General features: G+C 40.3%; 1 protein-coding gene across 3 annotated transcripts; it reads right to left on the bottom strand.

The window, feature by feature from the left end:
- Window positions 1-2,366: 2,366 nt before the first annotated feature.
- KCTD18 (potassium channel tetramerization domain containing 18) lies at window positions 2,367-24,897 on the bottom strand. Of its 3 annotated transcripts, none has more exons than XM_028509361.2 (7): window positions 24,772-24,897; window positions 22,209-22,442; window positions 20,432-20,643; window positions 18,003-18,196; window positions 16,848-16,942; window positions 8,195-8,297; window positions 2,367-4,836 (listed from the first exon to the last, which is right to left on the bottom strand). In XM_028509361.2, the coding sequence occupies exons 2-7, from the start codon at window positions 22,366-22,368 to the stop codon at window positions 4,332-4,334; spliced, it is 1,269 nt and encodes a 422-aa protein (XP_028365162.1). In that variant the 5' UTR covers window positions 22,369-22,442; window positions 24,772-24,897; the 3' UTR covers window positions 2,367-4,331. The 3 variants fall into 3 exon arrangements, with proteins under 3 accessions (XP_028365162.1, XP_035879011.1, XP_035879012.1); XM_036023118.1 differs by lacking the exon at window positions 24,772-24,897 and adding an exon at window positions 23,137-24,727; XM_036023119.1 differs by lacking the exon at window positions 22,209-22,442 and having other exon boundaries at window positions 24,772-24,894.
- Window positions 24,898-26,825: the final 1,928 nt, after the last annotated feature.

The following is a 26,825-nucleotide window of genomic DNA, read 5'->3' as shown; positions in this document are numbered from 1 at the left end:
AGTCCCGAGTGGCTTGAGTGGCACTGCTAGTAACACTGATCTGGAGAAAACAAGGGAAGCGGAGAAAGGGAACATAGACAGGGTGGATGAACAAGCACAGGTTGCTTTGCTCCTCCAGCTACACTGGGTCTTGACTGGTCTGGCCTGGGTTACCCTACCCAGACTGCCCAAGCCACAGCAAGAGTACAGTGTCTGATGTGCTTGGGATGTTTCTGCCATCAACACAGAGGCCAAGTTCCCACACCTTCCAAACTAAGAAATTAAAGGGCGTGTCCCTGCAAGAGCAGCTATTGAAAGAAAATGTCCAAAATTGTACTACCTTTGCTTTCCATGATGTGCTCTGTTTAAAAAACAAGTTTCTCTTCTAAAGCTTCAGGCCTCCCAATTCACTCTTGTAGCAGAGCCAAATTTTATCGAGGTAATGAGAGCTTTAGGGTGAATGAAGGAAAGGAAAAGTTTGAGAAGCAACATTGTAAGATGAAAAGTCGTTAAATAAACAAGCAGGGCAAAAACACTGGTTGAAGGGTCCCCATGAAATTCTGTTTGTCATAGCCACAGCCTGCATCAGAAACCATTCAGCTAACAAACATGAGACGTGTGTGTGCTGTCTGAGGCAACACATGTACACAAAGAAATTAGCTTTCTGTGACGATGTGAACCCTGTGTGTCTCATGAGGCTGACAGGATGACAGTGAAAACGTCCCCTCTGAGGCTGCACTGCCAACCAAATTCCGCAAATGTGAAATTCCGAAAACAGCTGGAAACCGATTTGTTTTCTGTTAGCTCTCCCTGCAGTTGCCTTTTTTGGCTGTACTACATGAATGAAACCCTGCATACTAACCACTGCCCTCAGCAAAGAATCACTCATCCACTCTTCACCAGCTAAAGAATCAGTGACTTGTTGACAGTTTCAAGGGTAAGTTTCAGCATATGGGAAAATGACAGTATTTTCCATAATTAGAAGGTTCCTACTTAATTTAGTAGTAACTTAACAATGACTTAACATGTAAATCATTGGAAAATACTTTTCATTTGTTACAGGAGCGCTTTCCCTTCATTTTATCAACTCCATACTTTCTACTCAGTATCTACCAAACATCCTACTCAACATCCTACCAAATGTAGATTAAAGCTATTCAAAGGGACTGAAGATATAATAATCCTTTATAAGGCAACCTTACATTCATATGAATGTTAGTATTCTTCCCTTTACAGAACAATTTGTGCATATTCAAAACTCCATTAAATCAAAATGTTTTCTACAAACTTCTCAGGTATAGCTAAGTATGACTTCTATGATAAAAAACAACGTAGAGCCAGATAATACCTACAATGTATTTAACCATAGACTGGAAAGTGAATCAACCATTCTTTTCAATGTTAGCACTTGCTACAGAAGCAACAGGATTCAGTCTGTGAATGAGAAAGAAATTGCATTAGCAATTCTAGCAGGAGCACTAAACAGGAAGAGAGAGGTCAGACCGCTTTTTCCCTCTCTCAGAAGTCAGACAACATTCCCCAGCAACCGCTCTGGGACCTTGTGATCCATGCATGTCTCTGACTTTAAACAAGTTGACAAGTTATGTAACTGCTTCCGTCATTACTAATGGTAATTGTTGTCATCAGCAATGATCACAGTACTGAGGAACTCCCACTTGGTTGTGACGGTATAAACTCTACATGGTGGCAAATCAGTTTCCACACCCCCCAAAGACTGCTTCCAGACACATTTTCTAAAATATTGGGGGGGGGGGGGGCGAAGTCCCTCTGTAGGAGACATGCCATCCAATGCTTAACACTTTCTGCTCACACCTCACGTCTACTTCCTCCCTCTTGTTCATCCTTCGGTCAGTGATGCGGTGTCATCCTGCAAAAATCAGAGTACGGGGCTGAAATGTGTGTGGGGGCTGGAGCGGACAGGTGGAGACTGTTACTGTACAGCCTTAACATTGCTGAACCTCCTCTACTGGATCTTTAAGGGCTTGGGAAAGACTAGCTTCATTGTATTATTGTCTGACACTAAAAAGCATAATGAACACAATGAAATAAAATATGTGAAAATACTTTATAAACTATAACACAAGGTAATATCGAAACAAAAATATTTTAAAATATCAACAAAACAAACCCTTCAGTAGGTCCCATTGCTAGTTTTAGGCTCTCCACGACATAACCAGCTCTAAACCAGTTTTTCAACTGATTACCTGGAAGAGCAGAATCCATTATCCTTTTTTGTATGAACATTAGCTAGTATCCTACTTATCATTACGAATTTCTACTGTATCCCTTGATTTAACTGCCACATAAACTTACTCCTCCAAAGTAATAATAGTGAATCACTATTTATAAAGCATGCTTTCCTTCTCTTAATGTTTATTTTTCCCAGGAAGAACAATGGGTTATGATGAGTTACTCTTTCATGTTTACAGTGTCTGGTACTAAGAAAAATGTGTTTTCATGCAAAATTGACCTGAACCCCAGGGAACTACCTCAAAGAAAGTAAGGTTCGAGGTACTCCAACATTCTGAGTATGACTCTGACCCCTGATACCCACATGGGACCATTTGTTGCTTCCCACCTCAGCTGCACCTCAGCCCAGTAACTATTCCCAAAACTTCTTCCCATAAAGGCTGAACGTGCCAACTAGGCCATGCCCTAAACTGCTTGATGCAAAGAAATGAAGACTGTCGACGGAATCACCTATGATTAATCTTCAACGTGTTTCCTTTCCAGGTAAATGTTTATTATGTATAAAATAAACATGTTTATTAGTAGTATAATATTTTCTTATATAAATCAGTGGTTCAAAATGTCCTAGATCAAGCAATATTAATAATGTCCTCACTGGAAGTTCTCAAAACTCACTGCTGTCTGTGATATTCAGAGTGTCTGGATTCTCTATACTAGTATTTTTTCAAAAGTAACTTGAGTATTTTACATATTCTACAAAGAATGTCATTCATGACTCTTCAGTTAAATGTTTTTTGGTTTGTTTGTTTGTTTGTTTTTAGCCAAATAAACCACCTACTTTAAAAGGCTGCTGGTATTTGGATAGCTACCCAAAATTGGTTTAATTATTTCACATATTACCTACCCAGGCTTAACTGCTTAATTTTTAAATTGCTTAATTTTGGAAACAGACATAGATAACCTATGACCAGCTTTCAAACTACTAAAGGGCTCCAAGGCTTAAGAACAAGTACAGTAATAGAAAATGACACTTTTTATGGAAAAGTTTTACTTTATTTTGTAAAATAATGTTTTGAATTAGTTACTTTACTCTTTCAAAACAATGCAAGTACAATGATATGCACTAAGTAAAAAGTACCCTGCTTCATGAACTTATTTTTAACACGCTGAAGGCAGCAATATATGATCCGACTGTAAAATATAACATGTATGCGTAAACACACACAACTGAACAGTTGTGAAAAAGAGGATTAATCAAAATATTCTGTTTAAAAATATTAAATTCAAGTGATGTGGATATTTTATGCATAAAAATCGTATCATATGATCAGAGAATTTTCAATGGTCATTTCTGAAAAACAAAACTTAACTTTAGTTAAATATTAAACTTGTAACTTCTCTTTTCCAAAGTACTTTTAAAACTACACTTACAAATTAAAGTAAGATATTTTAACAATTTATTCCAAAGAGATGTTATACAGTCCTTATCCCAGTCCGAGAAATCTTCCTCTGATGTATAAATAAATCTGCTAATGGAAAAAAGAAAAGCCAATCTAGAAAAGAAAATAATTTAATTAAGTGAAAGTCCAAGTGTGACCTCACATTATCATTCTTCTCCTTCCTCTCACTTTTTTTCACGCTGCCTTTTGAGACTGGGAGTGACCTGCAGTGAGTTCACCGTGATCTCCGTTTTCTCTCCCACCTCTTGGTTGTGATGTAGCTCAGGGAAGCGCTAACATCACCGTCTCTGTTTCAGCAAACAGGAGGATCTCAGCCCACAGTCCCTCCCACCCCTGGGCAGCAATGGGTAAGATGACGAAAGTGCCCAAAGTGGATACTCATTCCAACAAGGTAAGCTTCTCAGTGATGTTTGCTGCGCGGTTTTGTTGCCTTACTACCAATTAACCATTCAAAACAATCAAAACCTGAAATTCAAACTGTCTATAGACAAATAATCATTTAAAAGTTGGGAAAATGAGAAGTAACTATAGCCCCAACCACCTGTGGTCTCCCCTCATCCATTCTTAGAGCACACGATTTATTTTTCCCATAATTATCCTAAATAGAAATACTAAGTTTTCACCTCCACTACATCAACAAACAGTGTCACTTGGGTTGGAGCTCTGGAGGCAAACAGGACATCAATCAGCGTTGCCCTGCAAGTTTTCAGTCCGCACATTCAAGGCCGGCGCCTCGGTGGCGGGCAGCGCTGGGTCCCCTGGGGGCTTCGCGGCTGAGCAGGCGGGCGAGGAAGGCCCGGGGGCACACAGGGGAGTCCGCCTCAGCTTTATCACTCGGTGTGGGGTGGCCTTCTTGTCGGAGGGTAGAGCCTTAGCTGGAGGTGGGTGTGCGGCTCCATTTTCAGCACTCCGGGTCCCCTGGGAAGCTGGGGAATGCCCGGGTACCTCAGTGCCCGCAGGGGACGGGGCTTTAGACAGTGCGGAGCGCTGAGCTGCGCCCCCGCCTGAAGACTGGTGTGCCGTGGCCGGGGACCAGGCCTGAAGGGCACTGCTGGGAGGCACCCTGACTGCAGCCGAGTTCTTGACCTTAATTTGGGTGCTGGTGGAAGGGCCCAAAAACCTGACAGGCTTAGGAGCCATCTTACAGTTCACACCTTCTTCCTCCTCGGCAAGCGGGGCCAGTCTCCTGCGAACACAGAAGCATGTCACAGTGAGCGGTCACGTGCTCAGTAGCTAATGAAACCATCTCCAAAGCTCACCTCTAAGGTGAGCAGAAAGGTTTTTGTCAAGAATTAGAATCAAGAGGTTTATATGCACCAACAGATCTCATTTCTCCTCTCCCACCAAGGTCAGTAAGTAAATTAGCAAGTTTATAAAAGATCGCTTCAACTTGAGTAGAAGCTCTTTTAAAATCACGTATAGTAACACGTTAAAATTGGGGAATGAGATGTTACATGAGAATTATACCACATGTTCCCCAAAATCCTAATGTGATCCAGAGGATAACCAGAAATATCCCATGTCGTTTTTCCCAGAACAGGGGTTTCAAGAGATTTACTGAAGGGAGAAAAAGGGTTTCACAGTCAAGCTTGAGAAATGCTGCTGCATATTTTATTCTGCTCTTGGAGTGCTCAAATCTGAATGAATGCATCAGAGATTCTGGGGAGGCCTACAGGAAGGGCACCTATTGAACCTGGTTGGATCCCTATTTCCCAATCATTCTGTAAGCAGCCTTTGGCACCCAATAAAATTAGCATTCTAGGGGACACATTTGGGGAACTGCTACAACAGCCAGACCCATGGCAGGGTCAGACACTTTTTGAATTAGAGAAGTAGTGGACAAATCTTCAAAGATGCCAAGTGAGTTTGCTTTTCATTATAAAAAGCCTAAAGGGGGAACACTGCTTTACATGACCTTAAAACTCTCACAAACAACCACTGTCTCAGAAACCTGCTGTTCCTCCCACTGCTGCCACCAGTTCCACCTCAGGAAGGCTGCCCCCTGAACACAGAGTGTAACAGCAACCCTCCGAGTCCTCTCCCTCTCCCCCAGCATAGCCACGTTTCCAAAGGCAAAGAGAGCCCAGTGAGCTCCAATTCTGGGAAATGGGACCCCAGCCTGGGCGTTAAAGATTGCCCTGGGTAGGAAAGAACACAAATACAGTGATCCCTCCTTATCCTTGATCCTTGCTCTTACTTTCCACGGTTTCAGCTACCCACAGTCAACCATGGTCCAAAAGTACTAAAGGGAAAATTCCAGAAATAAATGCTTTGTATTAAATTGTATGCCATTCTGAGTAGTGTGGTGAAATCTCGCATCGCCCCACTCCCTGCGCCCACCATTTCCACACTGTGCGTGCTCAGCCGTCTTGATGATCAGATCAACTGTTATGTGCAAATAGCCCTGTTTTACTTAAAATGGCCCCAAAACACAAGAGTAGTGATGCTGGCAATTCAGATATGCCAAAGAGGAGCTGTAAAGTTCTTTCTTCAAGTGAGAAAGTGAAAGTTCTTGACTTAATAAGGAAAGAAAACAATATCATATGCTGAGGTTGCTAAGATGTACAGTAAGAACGAATCTTCTACCCATGAAATTGTGAAGAAGAAAAAAGAAATTTGTGCTAGTTTTGCTGTCACACCACAAACTACAAACGTTAGGGTCACAGTGCATGTCAAATGCTTGGTGGTTAGGATGGGTGGAGGACATGAACAGAAAACATGTTCCGACTGAGGGCAGCACATTCTGGCAAAAAGCACTGAGCCTGTAGAAAGACTTCAGTAGGGACGCCCTGCAACGAGTCACAACAGGCCATTCACTGCAAGTAAGGGAGGGCTACCCTGATCAGGAACAGGTGTGCACTGCAACTATAAAAATTGCTGGAGAAGCTGTGTCTTCTGAGGAAGAAGCTGCTGCCACATTTCCAGCAGAGTTAAACAAGTTTTAAGGAGAAAGATACTATCCAAAACAAGTCTTCAAAGGCAATGAAACGATGTGAGAATACCCAGGGTTCCGTGCTATCTGCGGTTTCAGGCATCTACTAGGTGACTTGAAAGTCATCCCCCATGAATACAGGGGCCACTACACAATGTATTCAACCCTAAAACTCTGTTGAACAGAACTCGGTTTTATCTGGTGAATCAGATGGTTCTTTGGGACCTCACGAGTGCTTTTAAGTCATCATTATCGCTATCCTGTTGATGAATCAAAAATGATGCTTAATACAATCTCAGAGGAGAGACAATGAACACAGAGAAGTCTCCAAACACCATTCCTGCTACTTTGCTTTCTGTCCACATCTTCTGCGTCTTCCACTAGACTCTAGACCAAGGTTTTTCCATCTTGGCACCACTGTCGTTTTGGGCCATACAATTCTTTGCTGCGGGGGCTGCCCTGTGCATTCCAGGACAATTAACGGCATCCCGGGCTTCTCCCTACTCGGTGCCGGTAGCAGTCCCTACTGCACAGTGTGACAACCAAAAACGGCTCCGAACCTTACCAAATACTCCCTGAGAGACGAAATCACCCCCAGCTGAGATCCACTGCTCTGGACCCAAACAATATTTGCTAATTATAGGTTCAATGGGCAAAAGAAATATAACAAAATGAGGCCCTTTAAGAAAAAATATCTGTTTTCACAAGAGTTGAATAACTACTAAAAACTGAATAAACTCAGCATTTCTGAGAAAGATCCAGAGGACACAAGTAAGAGAGCATTCTGAAAGTCAAGGGGGTATTGAATCAAGTTCGGGAGCAGATGGTCGAGAAATCAGAACTTCCGAAAGCCATGAATAATTCCCAGACTATAAAAAAGAAAGACGATTTTAAATGTATTTAAAGCACAGTAAAAGACACACACGGGGAGTAAAATTAATGCTAATAATTTTATAGAATACAAGAAAGTACCATTAAATTAAAATGCTATTTGTGGCAGCGAAAGGAGAAAGAAATTCAGAATAAATCACAAGAAATTTCAAATGTTAAGTCTAATAAATACATTTTTGACTATTGCCAATAAAGCCTGGATTTCACTTTTGTGGGGAAAACTATCTACCACAGCATTCCCACTGTGTTCATTAGTGTTATTGAAATCACATTCTCTCCAAAATAGTGTACTACAACCCAGTTTTAGATAATTATTTGCACTTTTTATATAGTTTTGGTAACTTTGAATTTATCGAGATTTATATGTTGGTGGTAAGACAGGATATTAACCTATGTGATTAATAAGCTTAGTAAGATCAAAAACTATTATTCATTTCCCCAACAAAGGCAGTAAAAATACAGGTCACAGATTGAAAAAACAAAAATCAAAAAACATCAACAGGCCCTGGCTGGCATGATTCAGTGGACTAAGCACCAGCCTGCGAACCAAAGGGTCGCCAGTTCGATTCCCAGTCATGGCACAAGCCTGGGTTGCAGGCCAGGTCCCCAGTGTGTGACACACAAGAGGCAACCACACACTGATATTTCTCTTCCCCTCTTTCTCCCTCCCTTCCCCCTCTCTAAAAATAAATAAATAAAACATCGACAGAGCACAGGTAACCTCTTTCGAATTGGGGCCATGTGATTTAGGCTCCCAAGTAAAGGCCGCTCTTCCAGAGTCCAGCATTCTATCAGTTCATGAGGCACCCGCCAGTAGCTAACACCTGGAAGATAAAAAGACATAATTAAGAAATTAAGAGAGCCTCTGTCCACTGCAAAATGTTCAGAAACATTGTTTCGTATAATATAAGCCAGAGAGTTTGAGGTTCCTGCCTCCCATTTGACGCAGGGGCATATACACAGAAAGTGGTCCCACAAAAACCCTGGGCAGTAGAGGCACAGCTCATGACCTGGGTCTAGGAAGAGCTGGCTGCCAGCCCCGTCTCCGCCACTGACAAGCAGCGGGTCTCATATGGGCCCTGGGCAGCTGGGTGTGATGTTAACAGGTGGAGGCTGCGGAGCTTAGACTGCCCGGGGCTGAATCCCACTTCGGTCACTCGCTAATCACATGACCTTAGGAAAGTTATTTCACTTTTCTGTGCCTATATTTTCTCATCTGCAAAATGTTGACAATTATAATACACACCTCACAGGATTGTTGTGATGACTAAATGAGTAAGTAAATGTAAACCACTTAGGACAGGGCCTGGCACACACTCTGCACTCAAGAGGTGTCAGTACCTTGACAATAAGTCAGTGTTGGTAGCAGGATAAAGACTGGACCGGGGTGGGGTGGGCGGGTTGGTATCTAACACTTGCCCTGTCTGCCTTGTTGGGTTGGTGTGGCCATCAACTCGGGTAAACTTCGTGAATCACTCTGTATGAATATAATCACACCCTATGAGCATGAGATATCGCTACCCTAGAAGCACCTTTTCCAACAAGAATAATCTGAGTTAATGTGTTCAGCCAAAATTCCAGTCAAATTCATTTCAATCTTTAAACCTGATGCTTCTGATTGAAAGCTGAAAATATATTCTTATGAACTTTAAAAACATTATGCTAAGTGAAAGAAGACAGACACAAAGGTCACATATTATATGATTTCACTTATAAGAAATATCCAGAATAGGCAAACCCACTGAGACAGCAGACTAGAGGTTGCCAGGGGCTGAGGGCAGAGGCGAATGAGAAGTAGTAACTCCTTAATGGGTAAGGGGTTCCCTTTTGAGGCGAAGAAAATGTTTTAGAACTAGATAGAGGTGGTGGTTACACACCATTGTCAATACGGTATATGCCACTGAAATGTATACTTTAATTAATTCTGGTATGTGAATTTCACCTCAATTTAAAAAAAAAACATAAAGATTTATATATAGATCCATAAAGAAAAGCTTAAAATGTTGAATAAAATTTGTTCAGCATTAGAAAAAAATAACCGTGAAGTCCCAAGAAGGGTCTTGGTGTCTTCTTTTTCATCGTGAAAGTTCTGGTAATAATAAACAACTTAGCAAGTTGAGCATATAAATTACTATATATTATAGATATGTCCGATACACGAAGAACTCTCTGACCTTGCATTCCAATGCCTCGTTTTAAGATAATAACTTTCTGAAACTGCTTTAAAATGCTCCCAAACCTACTTAACCTACAAAAACACTCTGAAATCCCATCCATTAAGATTTTTTTTAAGTCGGGTGAGATAATTAACAGGAAATAAAAATTCACCCTTTTTAAAGTACACAGTTCTAGGACTTCCGATGAATGCATACAGTCATGTAATCATAGCACAGTCAAAATAGAACATTTCCATCACCCCCAAAGGTCCCTCCCCTCCATTCCCTGGTTTTGTCATTTCCAGAGTGTCATATAAATGGAATCACAGTTTTTGGTGCCTGGCTTCATCAGCCTGATGCTTTGAAGATTCATCCATGTTGCTATATGTATCAATGATCATTTCTTTTTATGCTAAGTACCATTCCATTGTGTGGATATTACCACTGTTTGTTTTTGAAACTTTCACTTTTTTCCACCAGTACAGTAATTCACATTCACTGTATAAAACTTTGAAAATATTGAAATATATATATATAAGAAAATCAAACTCACTTCTAATTTTAAAATTAGGAATCATGATTTATGTTATTTTGATATATTTCATTCTAATCTTTTTTCTATTCATATGATATGCACATATTAAACTTGACATAAAATTTCCTTTCTTGCTTTTGACCAGTTCTTTTTTTCTCAAGAGCATTCATCTATATCAGCAATTTTCAAACTTTTTCATCTCATGGCACACGTGCCATATCTGAGACTCCAACAACCTGGCTAACACTGTTTACTGCCCCCTGAAGATCCCCTGAGACTGTCCCACTCAATTTATGGGCCCACCAAAGCTGTTAACAGTGGCTTTTCCATATGAATGGCTGGTCTTAGTTCATACTTCACTACTTCCTAAATCCTCTCAGACAAGAAACAGCTGGCCTCAGTGAGCCCCCCAGCCCCTGTACCTCTTGCTAAGGTGCCCTAGGTCCACCACTAACAGCAGCCAGCTTTGGATCACAGTTCAGCTTTAACTGGTAACCTCCAAGCCCAGCACAAGGAGCAGCCATCTACAGATTGCTTTATAGTTTACACAAGGTGGCCACAGGCAGAGCACAAGTGGATGGAGACCTTGGCTTGCATCACTTCAGAAACCCCGGAGCCTGTGCACCCATTGGAGAGCTACAGACCAGATCAGAGCAACACCACCCTGCCCCTGCACAGCTGATCCTCCACAGAGGGCAGAGGTTGGTGGTAAGTGGTCACAGCCAATCCTTGCAGCTGACTAGCCTGGGCAAATCCCTCCCATTGGCCTGCCAACAGAAATCAAGACTCAACTACAAGAGGAGAGTGTGCACAGCCCACACTACAGGTACACCTAAAGTGCCCAATTTGGGTGACAGGAAAGATTGTGACACTAGACCCTACAGGACACCTACTACATTAGGCCATGCTACAAAGACAAGGAATCATAGCAGCTCTACCTAATACACAGAAACAAATGCAGAGAGGCTGCCAAAATGAGAAGATGAAGAAACATGGTCCAAATTAAAGAACAGATAAAAACTCCAGAAAAATAACTAAACAAAATGGAGATAAGCAATCTATCAGATGCAGAGTTTAAAATACTAGTTATAAGAATGCTCAAGGAACTTAGGAGGGCCTCGGCAGCATAAAAAAGATCCAGTCAGAAACAGAGGATGCACTAGTTGAAATAAAGAACAATTTACAGAGAAACAACAGTAGAGTGGGCAAAGCTGAGAATCAAATCAATGACTTGGGACATAAGGAAGCAAAAACAACCAATAAGAAGAGGAAGAAGAAAAAAGAATCCAAAAAATGAGAACAGTGTAAGCAGCTTCTGGAACAACTTCAAGCGTTTCAACATTCACATCATAGGGTGCCAGAAGGAGAAGAGAAAGAGCAAGAAATTGGAAATCTATTTGAAAAAATATTGAAAGAAGTCCAGGAAGCAGAGTCCCAAATGAGATGGATGCAAAGAAGTCCACTCCAAGACATATAATTAAAATGCCAAAGGTTAAAGATAAAGAAAGAATGTTAAGAGCAGCAGGAGAAAAGAAGTTATTTGCCTACAGGGGAGTTCCCATAAGACTGTCAGCTGATTTCTCAAAAGAGACTTTTCAGGCTAGAAGTAAGTAGCAAGAAGTATTCAAAGTCATGAAAAGCAGGGACTTACAGCCAAGACTGGTCTACCTAGTAAAGGTATCATTTAAAATCAAAGGGCAGATAAAGAACTTCCCAAACAAGAAAAAAAATTAAAGGAGTTCATCATCACCAAACCATTATTATATGAAATGTTAAAGGGACTTATTTAAGAAAAAGAAGCTCAAAACTATGAACAGTAAAATGGCAATAAATACATATCTAGCTACCAAAAATTGAATCTCAAAAACAAACTAAAAAAAAAACAAGAACAGAGACAGAATCAGGGATATGGAGAGCATTTTGATGGTTGCCAGATTTGTGGGGTGGAGGGGGAGGATGGGTGAAGAGGTGAGGGGATTAAGAAGTACAAATAGGTAGTTACAGAATAGCCATGGGGATGTAAAGTACAGTATAGGAAATGGAATAGCTGAAGAAATTATATGTATGGCCTATGGGCAGGAACAAAGATGTGGGGATTGCCTAAGGGAATGAGTGGTGCTGGGTGGAGGAGGACAAAGGGAGAAAAATTGGGACAAATGTAATAACATAATCAATAAAATATAATTTAAAAAGAAATTTAGATTGTTTTTATTTCTTTACCTATTATGAGTAATGCTTAATTGAATATCTCTGTTCATAATCTTTTTCTGCATATGATTATGCCCTTAGAAGAATAACTAGGTCAAAGAATATGAACATGTTTGATGAAATTGATATGTACTGATTATTTTCATAATGTTAATTTTTACTCCTGCCAAGAATGTATGAGGTCTTTACTAATCTGGTATACAAAAATAGTTGTCATTTAATGTGTATTTCATTGATAAATAATGAGTTTGAACCTCCTGCCACATGCTTACTTCCCTTTCCGGGAATTTTATGGTCATGAACCTTGCACATTTATTTGTATTAGATATGGAGTTGATTTTCTAATCAATTAAAATAAACCCTCTCTGTGTTAATGATACTCTTATTCCAGTTAATGCAACATTATTTACCCTAGTTTTTATTGGTCTTTTAATTTCATTTTTCATTTAAGTCAATGCTTTAAATATTATATAGTCAAATTTACTAATCTAGCTTGATTATTTTAAGCTTATCATTTCTTTCCTTACTAAGAAATCAATTATTTGCTTAAATTTCCTTTTAGTTTATTATAGTTTCATTTTTCACTCCTAAATATACCTGGGATTATTCTGGTAAATGATATGAGGTTAAAGTTGTTTTTTCCTCAATCATACTTCTCAGTTAGTTATTAAATAATATCTTTCTTCATTGATATTTAGTCAATCAACTATGTGACTTTCTTATTACATAGATTTTTATTCTTATAACTTTATTGGGGTTTAGTATTGAACTCTGCATCTATTTTTATATCAGAAACACATGGTTTTTATTATTATTATCCATAGCATGTTTTACTATCAGAGTTATACTCATCCCTCCAATGACCTCTACTTCCTAAAATGTTCTCGGCTACTTAACCTGTTTATTCTTTCAAAGGAATTTTAGAATCATTTCAAGATTCCCAAAGAGTTCTATTGATATTTTGGTAGGAATCGTGTTAAACTTATGATGTAATCTAAGAAGAAATGAAATCTTTATAATATTCAGATTCCCCATTCAGGACCATCATATGTCTCACCACAATCTTCATGTCTTCTTTTTTTAATAAATGGATTGATGGATAAACACATATTAGCAATTTTATTCATAAAACACTGAAGCATTGCTTAGGGCAGTCCTAGTTACTTTTTGTTTTACTTATTGCTATAGTAAATGAGATTTCCCCCTATAATTTCTAATTAATTTATCAAAAGTAAGTTGCTCTATGTTTACATATGTTGTACCCAGCTATTTAAGTCTACTCAACTCACCATTTAAATACATTTATTTGATTCTTTTGAGTTTTCTCAAAAGACATATTGTCCACAAATAACAGTAACTAGCTTCTTCCTTCCCATAGAGGTCATTCTCTTACTTCTGTTTCCTCTCTTATGCCCTTCCACAGGCCTTCCAGAGCTTTATCAAATAACAGTGATGCTCCACTACTCGCTTTCTAAAAAGTTAAAAGCAGCTGCTCTCTTTGTAAATGTCAGGGATCCTAGCTCTCTGCTCCAGCTTCCTAAGTCCGAAGAGAAGGAAGCCCGGCCAGGCCCTGCCGAAGCCTCCCGGGCAGCCCGCCAGCCCGCCGGTCCAGAGGCACAAAAGAAGACTAGAACACCATGAGGTTTGTTCCTCAACTTAAACCCAAGTGTCTCAAAGTCAATTAAATCTAGAATAATAAGTTTGAAGAGAATAGTACTTCTTTCACTGCACTTCATCCTGTCTGCTTGGGGGGTATGAACAGAAAGGACAAAGGAACAAGAGTGAGGGCACAAACACGAGGAAAGAAAGAAGGGTTGGTAATGGCGGAACAGCTGATGTAGTTTCTAAAAGCCTCGTTTATTCCTTTTATTCCATTTTACATGAGTGGCAATCATGGTTTCTATCAGCTTTTAAAATCATTTAAGGCCTGAGATGTGTGCTATTTATCTTTGGACCCATTTTTCAGATTTAGTATAGCGCTTGCACTTAACACTCAGTAAGTGCTTACTAATTAAGGGGAAAAACCAGCTTGGGCATAGGACAGCTAATCTTCCACGATCCTTAAACAACTAGCATGGCCTCTCTGATACTCAGTTTCTTCAATAAAATGGTAAATAGCACAAAAGGTTGTTTTAGGATTGAGATACTGAATGTTAAATACATATCACACTGGATATTAAACAGCACTGTTATTATCAATTCTCATATAAGCAGTTTGGTAAAAATGCCAAATGTCCACGTGTGCCTTTAAAGGTTATTTTCATTGTTTTATAAGAGCTCTTTAGACGTCTTACCCAGGATTATTTTCATTCCCCCCCTCTTTTTTTTAAAATATATTTTATTGGTTATGCTATTATAGTTGTCCCATTTCCCCCTTCACTCCCCCCCACCCTGTACACCCTCTCCCACCCACATCCCCCCCTTTAATTCATGTCCATGTGTCATACTTATACGTTCTTTAGCTTCTACATTTCTCATACTATTCTTACCCTCCCCCTGTCTATTTTCTAACTACCATCTATGCTACTTATTCTCGGTACCTTTTCCCCCTCTCTCCTCCTCCCACTCCCCTGTTGCTAACCCTCCATGTGATCTCCATTTCTGTGGTTCTGTTCCTGTTCTGGTTGTTTGCTTAGTTTCTTTTGGTTTTGCTTAAGATGTGGTTGTTAATAATTGTGAGTTTGCTGTCCTTTTACTATACATGTTTTTTTTATCTTCTTTTCTTAGATAAGTCCCTTTAACATTTCATAAAATAAGGGCTTGGTGATGATGAACTCCTTGAACTTGACCTTATCTGAGAAGCACTTTATCTGCCCTTCCATTCTAAATGAAAGCTTTGCTGGATAGAGTAATCTGGGATATAGATCCTTGTCTTTCATGACTTGGAATACTTCTTTCCAGCCCCTTCTTGTCTGCAAGGTCTCTTTAGAGAAATCAGCTGACAGTCTGATGGGAACTCCTTTGTAGGTTACTGCCCCCTTATCTTTTGCTGCTTCTAGGATTCTCTCCTTCATTTTTACCTTGGCTAATGTAATTATGATGTGCCTTGGAGTGTTTCTTCTTGGGTCCAACTTCTTTGGGACTCTGTGAGCTTCCTGGACTTCTTGGAAGTCTATTTTCTTTGCCAGAATGGGGAAGTTCTCCTTTATTATTTATTCAAATACGTTTTCAATCTGTTGCTCTTTCTCTTCCCCTTCTGATACCCCTATAATTCAGATGTTGGAACGTTTAAAGATGTCCTGGAGTTTCCTAAGCTTCTCCTTGTTTTTTTTTTGAATTCTTATTTCTCCATTCTTTCCTATTTGGTTGTTTCTTTCTTCCTTCTGGTCCACTCTATTGTTTTGAGTTCCAGTTTCCTTCCCATCACTATTGGCTCCCTCTGCATTTTCCTTCATTTCTTTTATGGTAATCTGCATTTGTTCATCTAATTTGCACCCAAAATCAACCAATTCTGTGAGCTTCCTGATCACCAGTGTTTTGAACTGTGCATCTGATAGACTGGCTATCTCCCGGTCACTTAAGAGAATGAGTCCTGGGGCATTGATTTGTTCTTCTGTTTGAGCCATCTCTCTTTCTTTTTTTTTTTTGGTCTGGTCGCTCCTGTTATGGTGAGGGATGGAGCCTTAGGTGTTCACCAGGGGTGGGCACCCGTCGCTAGATTGTGATATTGTATGTGGGGGGCGGGGGCAGGAGGGAACAGTGGCGGTAGCTCCGTTCTCCATGGGACCTCAGTCCCTTCTCCGGGATCCTGGGTTGCACGCTCTGCCCTGCTCCACAATCGCCGCCTCACTGAGTCTGCCAGCTGCCGCTTGCGTACTCAGGGTCCACCCGCTGCAATCTTGCATGCCTTAGATGCCTTACGCTCCCCCGGATGCCATATGTGCCCCCAGTTGCCTTATGCACTCAACTCTCTCTGTTCTCCGTGCTGCGACCTGCACCTGGCTGCTCAACTCCGCCCCTCCTACCAGTCTGGATGAACGGGTCTACTTCAACTTCTTGGCGCTCTAACTTCCATTCAGATAAATTCTGTCAGTTCTGGGTGTTATTCTGCCTCTAAATTGTTGTCGTTCCAATCTTGGTTGTGGGTGGAGGTACAGTGTATCCACCTATGCCTCCATCTTGGCCGGAAGTCCTTTTTTTTTATTATACATTTTATGTTTAATTTAGAGGTACGCTTCCTAGGACAGTGCCAGGTACACAGTTGGTGCTGAGTAAACTCTTGTTTAATTGAACTAAATAAGCATAACTAAGAGAAGTGTGTTAGGTTACTGAATTATAAACTATTAATAATATCTAGCATCAGGTTTAAAGATTTATAAGTAAATTATCTCAATGTTACCATGACATGACAAATACCAGGACCCACCCACACACACGAAATACTTTCTCAAAAAAAGAAATGATCATTTAAACTTACTTTGTCTTACTAAGCGTAAGTCTACCTTTTGCCATGAAATAAAAGAATTATACTGTACCTTTTCCTTCCCAGGCATCAAAAGCATCCATCATTTTCTTCAGTTCTGCTACTGAATAATAGCTCCAAATGTACTGAACATTATTTCCCGCCTCTCTAGAAATATTGCAAAAGGTAATGAAAATATACTACTGGGTATAAATGTATATGTGCATGTATGTGTATGTATACATATGGCTAATAGACAATAAGTGCTTGCTCATTAAGGAAAAGGTTTGTTCTGTGACCTTTAAAGACACATATATAATACTATATTATATGTGTATAATATACTACATGAATATACTAACCTACATTTGATCTCTTTTATGGTAGTAAAGTTTTAATTAATTTCACAATATAGACCATGCAGACAAATCAACAAATCTTTATAGTAACTTTCCTAAAAAATCACCTAACTCCAGCTAAGTTAGAAAAGACTCAACTTTGACGAAAACTTTCCTAGCACTTTGCCAGGCAGTTACATATCCTACACAGAAACATCTCTGCCTGTAAAGAATTCAGAAAATGATGACATAATTAACTGTCTAAAAAACAAACTCATGTGATCATCCATTAATCACTAATATATGTCCCGATTCAATATCCCAGACAATTAAAAAAAAAATTTTTTTGCTAAGTGAATTGACCAGTGTAACTAAGATTACAAGGAAAATATTAAGAGAATCACCCTTAAGAATTTAACATGTTCTAGTCATAGAATTTTAAGGCTGGGAGGGACCAAGAAAGTGTTTCATCATCTCTCAGAACAGGACACCAAGGCACAGGCCAGTCCTGGGTCACCCTGAGGGCCTGCTGATTCCTCAGCCAATGTGTCTGTCCTCAGACTATGGTCAATACACTCAGGCACCTGGCTTCGTTTTTCTTTCCTTCTTTTTTATAAAGCTTCTCAAGGGATTCTGATGTCCACTCCCAGTTGCAAACCACAGTAGACTGCAGAGATGGCCCATAGCTTATACATATGTGAAAGGGTCTTAACTATAACTCCTCATGAAGCAGGCCTATCCCAACAGCTCTGAAGGCTCACCCTGCCTGTTGAGAGGCGTTAATGGCCTCTTCCAGTCAACCACATATTCCATTCAGTACCACCTCACCAAAAAGGCCAAGGCTTAATTTTGTTCCTTTTTCATTTTTAAATATGGAAATATGGACATACCTTTTAAAAATGCTTTTACTGTGAATTCTTCCTCCCAGTTGCTTATCAATGGCATCTGTGCCATCAGTTTTTGTGGCATACACACCGATAATTCTACTCTCACAGCTGGCACCAGATGTGTTGAGATAGTGGAGAACCCAAACTGTTGGTTTGTTGCAAACTAACCCATACGAATCACAGAAGTCTATTAAAGCCTGGAGCAGAAAACATACATATCAATTTGAATTTAATTCTGGAAAATAATTTTTAATAAAAAATTTGTTGTTATTTTCACATAAAGCTGCAATTTCAGTTGGTTACAAGAGAAATAAAAAGATTATTCCTAGTCTTTATGCCTTTAAAAACCAAACGTGCATATGTTGAATTTGGGATGGGGAGCAAATCACAAAAAAAGCACTACCCGAAAACCCAACACCTGTTCACCTAGAGAATCCTTTTCCACGTGGTAATTACATTTTATTTCAACATCACTTTTAATTTTAAAATCTTCACATAATAACTTAGAGTTAGACCTTTTTACTTTTCCCTTTATTTTCCCCTAAATTTCCCATTTGACTCAAGCTTCCTTTCACCTTCTATTGACTAGTCCCATGGTTGACACTTATTTTTAAATCCAAACCCAATCACGGATTAAGCAGATTCTAACTTGCTCTTTCACACTGCAAAACATGTACATAATTCAATACACAATGTCTGAGCTCATCTGGCACTTACCCACCAAGTCATTCATTCACTTGAATATTAAGTATCTGCTATGAACTGAGCACTGTCTAAGGTCCTGGAGATTCAATGGTGAGCAAGAGACAGGGTCCTGGCCCGTGTGGAGTGTACAGCTAATGCAGAAGACAGACGTTAAATAAATGCTACTAGGTGAGCCCACGGAGTGCTAAGGGGCACAGAGCAGGAGGACTTCGCCCAGTGGGACGGCAAGGGCCTGCCCTAGGAGAAGTGGCATCATTATTGCTATGAGTGCACCGAGCACAGGCACTTTTGTCTGTTATATCCCAAGTGCCTGGAAGAGTGCCTGAAGCAATGCCTGACACAAAAGAGACATGTAATATTTACAGACTCAGTGAATGAAAATAGGACCCTGCTATGTCTTGCATTTTCATTTAGTATCACTATCTAACTCCTGTATGAGTTTTTAATTTTACTTGCACACTTTTCACAACTATATTATAAACTGTTTGAGGACCAGAACTATATGTTGTATTTCTTTGTGTCCCACACAATCTCTAGAACAGTGCTCCGTATGCCAAAAGCATTTGAAATAAACATGTTGGCAGACAGAATGAAGGTATGTATGCTACATCCTTTTTGCATACAAACAAGGAATAAAAGACTACAGAGTTGAAGCCCTGGCTGGCGTAGCTCAGTGAATTGAGCATGGGCTGCGAACCAAAGCATCGCAGGTTCGATTCCCAGTCAGGGCACATGCCTGGGTTGCAGGCCACAGCCCCCAGCAACCGCACACTGATGTCTCTCTCTCTCTCCCTCCCTTCCCTCTCTAAAAAAATTTAAAAATAAATAAAATCTTAAAAAATATATATTTAAAAAAAAGACTACAGAGTTGAGACTTCAAAAGATGAATGTTAACCCACCCCAACCTTCCAGTCAAGCTTTTTTTAGCCACATTCTGCAGATGTGGCAAATTTATAAATAACCTCAGTAGCAGAACCCACACAACCATGCAAATTCCTGAAGGGGATCTGGAACCAAATCAACTTCCTCTTTAAATTCCACAACCATAGCATCAGATTGCTCTCCTAAAAACTGATATCCAGATCAAAGAATTCAAGGCAATTCTTTTCTTAGATGTCCAAAGGTGCTAATTAATAGCAAACATACTTATCAATAAGGCAAAAACAGATAACTAAGTAGTAAGATCTTTAAAATGTGATTTAAAATAGAAGTATCTTTAAAAAGATTTACTGATCTCCAAGTGAATTAATCAAACATGTTTTAACTTAGTGACAAACTCTAAAGTCACCAAATCGGGTAAGAGGTTTTATACAATCTTTTATTATGACCATTCTTTTAAAAAAACCACTTCAGTAAAAAAATAATACCATGATATCCTCACATACTACAGTATTGCTCTTAATTTCAAATAAAAAAAAAGCTTCAAGAGAAGAATAGTTCTATAAAATAGCCATGAAAAAGTGTTAAATCTTCAATGAAGAATATGAATTCCATAAACTTTTGAGTAGACATGTAATGCATCTGCTTAAAATAGAATTTTGGCCATAAAATAACCAGTAGTCATTAAGAAATGTGTCTTCAAAAATTACAAAAAGGTACGTAAAAGTGTCTCATATCTGGTTTACATGAAAACACAGGCTATGCAAAATAATACACATTGCTTTGTGCATAATAAATATATATATGTACACATATATATATTTTAAAACTTAAGAAAATGTCAAGACCTTTTTAAGTTCTATATTTGACCTTAAAGAATATGTCTCCATTTCATTGGCCAAGTGGTCGGACAGGCTGTACGGATAAGGGATGCCAAAGTAATCCGCCTCTTCCTGCAGAGCAACTCGGGTTTGCTCATCTGTGGGAATGTGAACTTCTCCATGAAGATAATCCAAAAGGTATTTAAACAGATGTCCATCACGGTCAATAACACAAGCCCCTAGAAAATATTTAGTTCAAAAATAATTGCACAGATACATATGACCATTGACAAAATTTCAGCATGTCAAACTAAAATCAGACCGAGGTAGAAATGTTTCTCACAAGAAAGTTTACATCCAATGTTCAAGTAGGTTGTCAGACTTGGTGATCTTCTGCGTTCTCACCTACCATATAGGAAAAGGTATTCTGAGCTCCATTTGGAATTTTGGATGCAATGACCACATTCCTACTATGGCCACTGCAAAAGCCATGGAGACCTCAAACTGCTGGTAGAAATGGAAGCTCACCCCTAACTCCAGTTACACTAAAGGCCTATGGAGTTCCTCTCTAATGAGGGCTTGCAGGGTGCTCGTTACTACGCCCAGTGTTTGTATGGATTTGCAGCACTGACACATAAACCCAGGGTTCCCAGCTCCAGGCATGCCAAGTATTTGGATTTACTAGATTAGTCCTTTTGTACTGTGAGGATGTAAACTTTAAAAAACAAATGCTATGCTGGTACTACTTTACAATAAAAGGCTCTTCTCAGGCAATTTAATAGAACTTTTAAAATCATTCCTGTGTGAGGTTATAATTCCTTTCCTCCCTCAATTAGTTGGAAAATGTGATAGTAAGAAGGTAAAACTTAGCCCTGGCTGGCATAGCTCAGTGGATGGAGTGCAGGCTGGGAACCAAAGTGTCCCAGGTTCGATTCCCAGCCAGGGTACATTCCTGGGTTTCAGGCCATAACTCCCAGCAACCGCACATTGATGTTTGTTTCTCTCTCTCTCTCTCTCTCTCTCTCTCTCCCTATCTCCCTCCCTTCCCTATCTAAAATAAATAAATAAATAAAATCTTAAAAAAAAAAAAAAAAAAAAAAAGAAGGTAAAACTTGAGGACAGGAAAATAGCTCAATCTCTGCTTACTATCTTTCAACAGCAACCTTTCCGTCCAGATGGACATCAAGCCCTGGGCACCAGCCATCGGTGTTTCCCAAGCATTCTACTGCCATTCAGCAGGCAAAGCAATCTCTCAGTACCCAGGGTTTACTAACAGCCCCTCATGCTCATGCGCTTCAGTCCCTCTCTTCTAACACAGAAGCGGGATGGGATCCATGAGCCCCAGAACCTCTAGGATGTGCAAAAAGCCTTATGTCCAGCTAGACTGGGTGATGGGTTTAACACTAACTATACTAACAATGACTACCCGGTTAGTTATGAGGGCAACTACTTTTTCCAGAGATACATATTTTTTAACTTGAAAACCACAGAAGAAGCTAAAATATTTAATCAGTCACAATACCTTTATCCATGGAATAGCATGAATGTAACAACTTTCAAATTATCATTAATCCTTATAATTAGGTGATGGCTGGCCTCTACACACTCTCACTTTTTTATCAACTTTCAGCAAAAGCATCAGAGTCTACAAACTGGTATTTAATAAATCTCCAAACAGTCCTAATGATCTCACTAATTAGTAAACTAATCTAATATTTGTAATTAGGAAAATCAAAGGGAATTTAAATTAGACTCTTATTTTAATGAATATTCATGATCATGCTTACAGACTGTAGATATTTACCTGATTCATCTGTTTTTAGAGGAAAACGACCACTGAACATGGATGCCAGCATGGAATCCTTAAATCGGCACAAGGACTCACGCCTGGCCGTGTAAATACAGCCACCCACGTTCAGTCGAAGAATATCTAACATCTCTTCCTCTGCCTTGCGACCTTCCATTGCTCCCACTGACACCTGAATTTTTGCCTTGAAACTTTCAGAAACTGCAAAACAATGGTGGACCCCGTCCCCCTCTGTAAAAACAAAGGACAATCACCACTGACATTTCCAACAATAGATAATAACATAAATACATTTTAATGTTATTTCAAATAAATTCTTCAGCACTGACAAGGCTGAATTGAAGGATTTTATACAACATGAAAGAAGTTTGAGATATGCTGAGAATCTGCAAAACTTTAGCTCAGACTATTACCACCTAAATCATAGCTGTTGAGATGACCATTTAAAGAACTGAACAATGTATTACATGTCGTATTTTGTCAATGGTGAGGTGTGCTTATGATCTTCAATATTCCCATATCTCTTTAAACAACAGCAAGTCGGAGGGAGCTGTCTAGACTGCAGAGGACATGCGGAACATGAGATGAGGCTGCCAGGCTCTGCCGCTTACTAGCTCTGGGACCTCGGGCACATACTTTATCTTCCTCTGCTCCTGTCCTCATCTACCAAATGGAGGTAGGGATGGTGCCTTCCTCCAAGGACTATCAGAGGAATAATTGACAAAACATATAAAAAGCATATAGAACAGCCTCTGGCTTAATACATGATAAACATTACCTGTAATGACACAAATTTTACCATAAGCTGTATACTAGGGATTTGATATTGGCTCTGGAGATTTAAGGAAACAAAGGAACAGAAATTACTACAATAACAATGGTAATTGTAGTTCCTAAGTTAGGTTACTAAGAAAGATATAATTACCAACTGAGATCAGAATTCCAGGTATGCCAGTAGTCAGACTGGTCCAAAAGAACAACAAACAACATTTGTAAGTCATCTGACGTCTTCACTCTAAAATGGCTGACACTTTAGAGAAGTTTTAAGAATTTGATTTCTTAACTTATCCTGGGAATGGATGAACCACGGGTGATTGTGGCATTTCAATGTAACCTAAAAAAACACTGTGATGAAAAAAGTACTCCCAAGTTGAGATCTACCACATCTGCACATTCCATAGCACGTGTAAAATGAGCTCAACTGCATCCGTGGCAATTCGCTTTTACTGTGTGATCAGTTAAGATCCTTTCATAGATGCTGCAATTTATTCAGTCTCCCATGAAAGGCGGAAGGAGACCATTAGTCTGCAGAAAACCATGTGTATCGAAACATGGCCAGTGGACAGAAACTATTACATGGTCCAGCCTTCAAAAACCACTCATGGGTGTGACTTCTTGCACTACTTATAGGTCCTGGGAGCAGCCCCACAATGATCCAGGTGAGAGAATCACCTCTGAGGCATGAGATGGAACTGGTTCATGCTGCCCCAGTTAAGCTCCCTGGAATCCTATCTATTCTTCAGAGACCCAGGCAAACCTCACTACTTGCATAATCTTCCTAATCACGCCCAAGTTAGAATCTTTGCACAGTTCTCAAACATACTTGGTACCTCTGTCTACATTTTACCTCACTTGTTTAATCTCTAGTTTGGGGGAGTGTAAGCCCCTGGAAAGCAAGATCTGTGTCACTCTTAATAATTCCCATTTATTGAGTGCTTACTATGTGCCAGCCACCTGGCAGACATTACCTAATTCACACAAAAGCCCTATTGGATAGGACTTACTGTGCCTATTGACAGATGAGAACACTAAGGAAAGAAATAGAGTGATGTGTGCAGGATCTATACTAACACTGCCCTGGTAGTAAGTGATGGAGATAGCTCCAATCCAGGTCAGCAGGACCAACTCCAAGCTCTTACTGTTGCATCCCACACTGTCTCCTTCAGCACTGCCTCACCCCAAGGCTCCTGACCCAGGCACTGCACACTGAGCATCACTTGAGCACAGCAGCAACCTGAGTGCAAGGGTTTAAGAGACACCCCTACTTCAGTCAGTCTCTCCTATGGCAGAGGACCACCCCCATTTCAAATCCAGTCATGGTGCCCCATCCTTAAATGCACCCCACTTAGGCTCCCTACTGTGTCGGAAGTGCCTTGCTCCCTGGGGAAGTGTCCCCAAAGTGCGGTCTTGTGACCCCCTATATCAAAACCATCAGGAACGCCTGCTGAAATGCAGATTCCCGGGCCAAGGCTCAGAAAGTGGGAGGAGTCAACAATCCACCCGTGGATCCACTTGGAGAAGCGCTGCTCAGGGAATTCGCACTTCTCCCACGAGGTGGGATGAAAAGGGATCGGGACACCAGAGAGCCGTGCTGGAGTCCCCCAGCGGCCCGGCGACCACAGAATCGGCCGTAAGCCGGATCCCGTAGTCCGGGCCGCCGGTCTTATCGGCGCGGCCCAGGCTCTTGTTCGGGGTTCCCTGCCGCCTCCCGGGCCCGCAGCCCACCCGGAGCCCAGATCTCCGCATGGGCGAGACCGGGTAGGCAGCCTCCCAGACTGACCTGCGGCCCGCCCGGCCCTCGGCGCGGCCGCCGGACACTGCGGGGGCCCCCACTCGGAAGAGAGCGCCTCCTCCGTGGCTCTGCAACTCTTGAAGAAGCGCGGCCCCGGCGGCGCCCCCGTGCGGGCCTGCCTGGCCCCGCAGTGGCATCCGGGACACGCCCCGCCCCGCCCCCTAACTGGTCCATCTTAGCCAGGGTCCCGCCCCGGGGCTGGTGCGCCCCGCCCGCCTTCTGCCTCCAGACTGCTCCGCCTTGGGACTGGTCGGGTCAGGTGTGTAGTCGCAGCCTGCCAAGGGAAAGGAATGACCGGCTGAGAGACACGGAGTGGATGCCAAGGCCATTAAGAAGCTGCTTTTAAATAGGAAGAAAAGAACACCAAAATTGCGGCTGTCCAACGGTCATTTCATGAGTGACAAGAATTATGATCAGTTAGGTTTTTCCACCCGGGGGTGAGGGCCCTTGCTGCCAAACTGGGCTGCTCAATGCTAAGATTTTTTAATGTATTGCATTTAGATTCTAAGTCCATTTGGGATTTACAAAGCTATTGCACACAGAACATTCTTGTTTAATCCGTGAGACAACCCTGTATTTTCATTCCCATTACAGCAAGGAAAATTGAGGCAGGAGCAAACATTTATCAAACACTTCTGTACACCTGGCATTCTTCCAAATCCTTTGCGTACACCATCGAATTTCCTATTAACAATAACCCCAAAAGAGTTCTTTCATTTTCTAGCTGCACCCTACCTTATGCAAAAGACTGCTAGATATTTCCAGAATAAAACACAGTCCTGGAAAGGTATTTTTCCCAGAGTCCATAATACAGTCAAACCCCCATTCTTGAAAGTGTCCCATCTTGAACAATTCGGTTCAAAAAGTGATTCGGTTTCTGAACAAATTGCTCCTTGAACAGTCTTCTAGAAAAAATTAAGTTCAAGAACCAAGGTGCCACTATAATTGGTTCCACTATAATTGGTTCCTGATTCTTGTGGGTCTTAGAAGGGGAATATACAATGAGAGATAAACCCACCTACCCCCTCAGATATTCATAGCCAGGTAAGGAATGGAAGGTTTGGTCACTAGGAGTGAAAGACTGAATATGGCAATGTCCCTGATGCATGACATGGTTTAATATTATAATTCACAATGATTACATAACAGTTATGAATTATATTTACCAAATAACTCAGCAACACTTTTAATTTTTTATTTATTGAATAATTTTTAGAGAGAAACATCTGTTTGTTGTCCCACTTATTTATGGATTCATTGGTTGATTCTTTTACATCCCCTGATGGGGGACTGAACCTGAAAACTTGGCATATCAGGACCAACCAAGCTGCCCAGCCAGGATTCAGCAACACAATTATAAAGCAAAACATCATAGGACATGGAAACAAACATTGATAAAAATACACTAGTAGTAGGAAACTTTAATATGTCACTTTTAGTACAAGAAGACCAAGCAAACAAAAAATAAGGAAAATAATTATAGATGTAATTAGCATAGTCAATAAGACACATCTTATGGATGCGCCTACTTTATACCCTGAAAATAGAGAATACAATAGTAACAATGAAGGTAAAGAGTTTCAGAATGAAGTTATCAAGAAATGTGCAAACCTTAAATGAGAAAAACAGTAACGCTCCCCTCCCTAAATCATACAAAAATGGACTGGAACAAATGGGAAGATATTCCATAACATAAAGATAACCGTTTTCTCTAAGTTAATTTATAAATTTAATAAATACCAATAAAAATGACAGCAAGATTTTTATGGAGCTAGACAAGTTGACATTAAAATTCATATGGAAAAATAAAAATGCAAAAATGCCCAAGAAAACAGGAAAAAGAAAAGTTTATGAGGGGAAGCTAGCCCTCCCAGTCATGAAAATACACTATAAATCTGGTTTGTTTATCTACTCATGGTACTGGTAGACAAACAGACTAAAAGGCCAGTGGAATAAAATAAAAAGTCCCAGAAATAGATCCAAATACATATGGAAATTTAATATGTAATAAACATGGTCTCTCGAATTACTTGGGAGAAGAT

Source organism: Phyllostomus discolor, chromosome 4 (genome assembly GCF_004126475.2).
Source record: "Phyllostomus discolor isolate MPI-MPIP mPhyDis1 chromosome 4, mPhyDis1.pri.v3, whole genome shotgun sequence".
In the NCBI taxonomy this organism is placed as follows: domain Eukaryota; kingdom Metazoa; phylum Chordata; class Mammalia; order Chiroptera; family Phyllostomidae; genus Phyllostomus; species Phyllostomus discolor.
Note: the sequence above shows the minus strand (reverse complement) of the source record. Positions and strands in the feature narration are given on the sequence as shown.

Bases quoted from the DNA above. Each gene is read 5' to 3' on its own strand.
- KCTD18 (XM_036023118.1), bottom strand. From the start codon at position 23,212: ATGACTTACAAATGTTGTTTGTTGTTCTTTTGGACCAGTCTGACTACT. The intron at 22,443-23,136 runs GTAATTATATCT...TTGTTTTTACAG, and splicing joins TGGAATTCTGATCTCAGTTG to AGGGGGACGGGGTCCACCAT. The intron at 8,298-16,847 runs GTACAGTATAAT...TTTATCTTCCAG, and splicing joins TGATGCCTGGGAAGGAAAAG to GTGTTAGCTACTGGCGGGTG.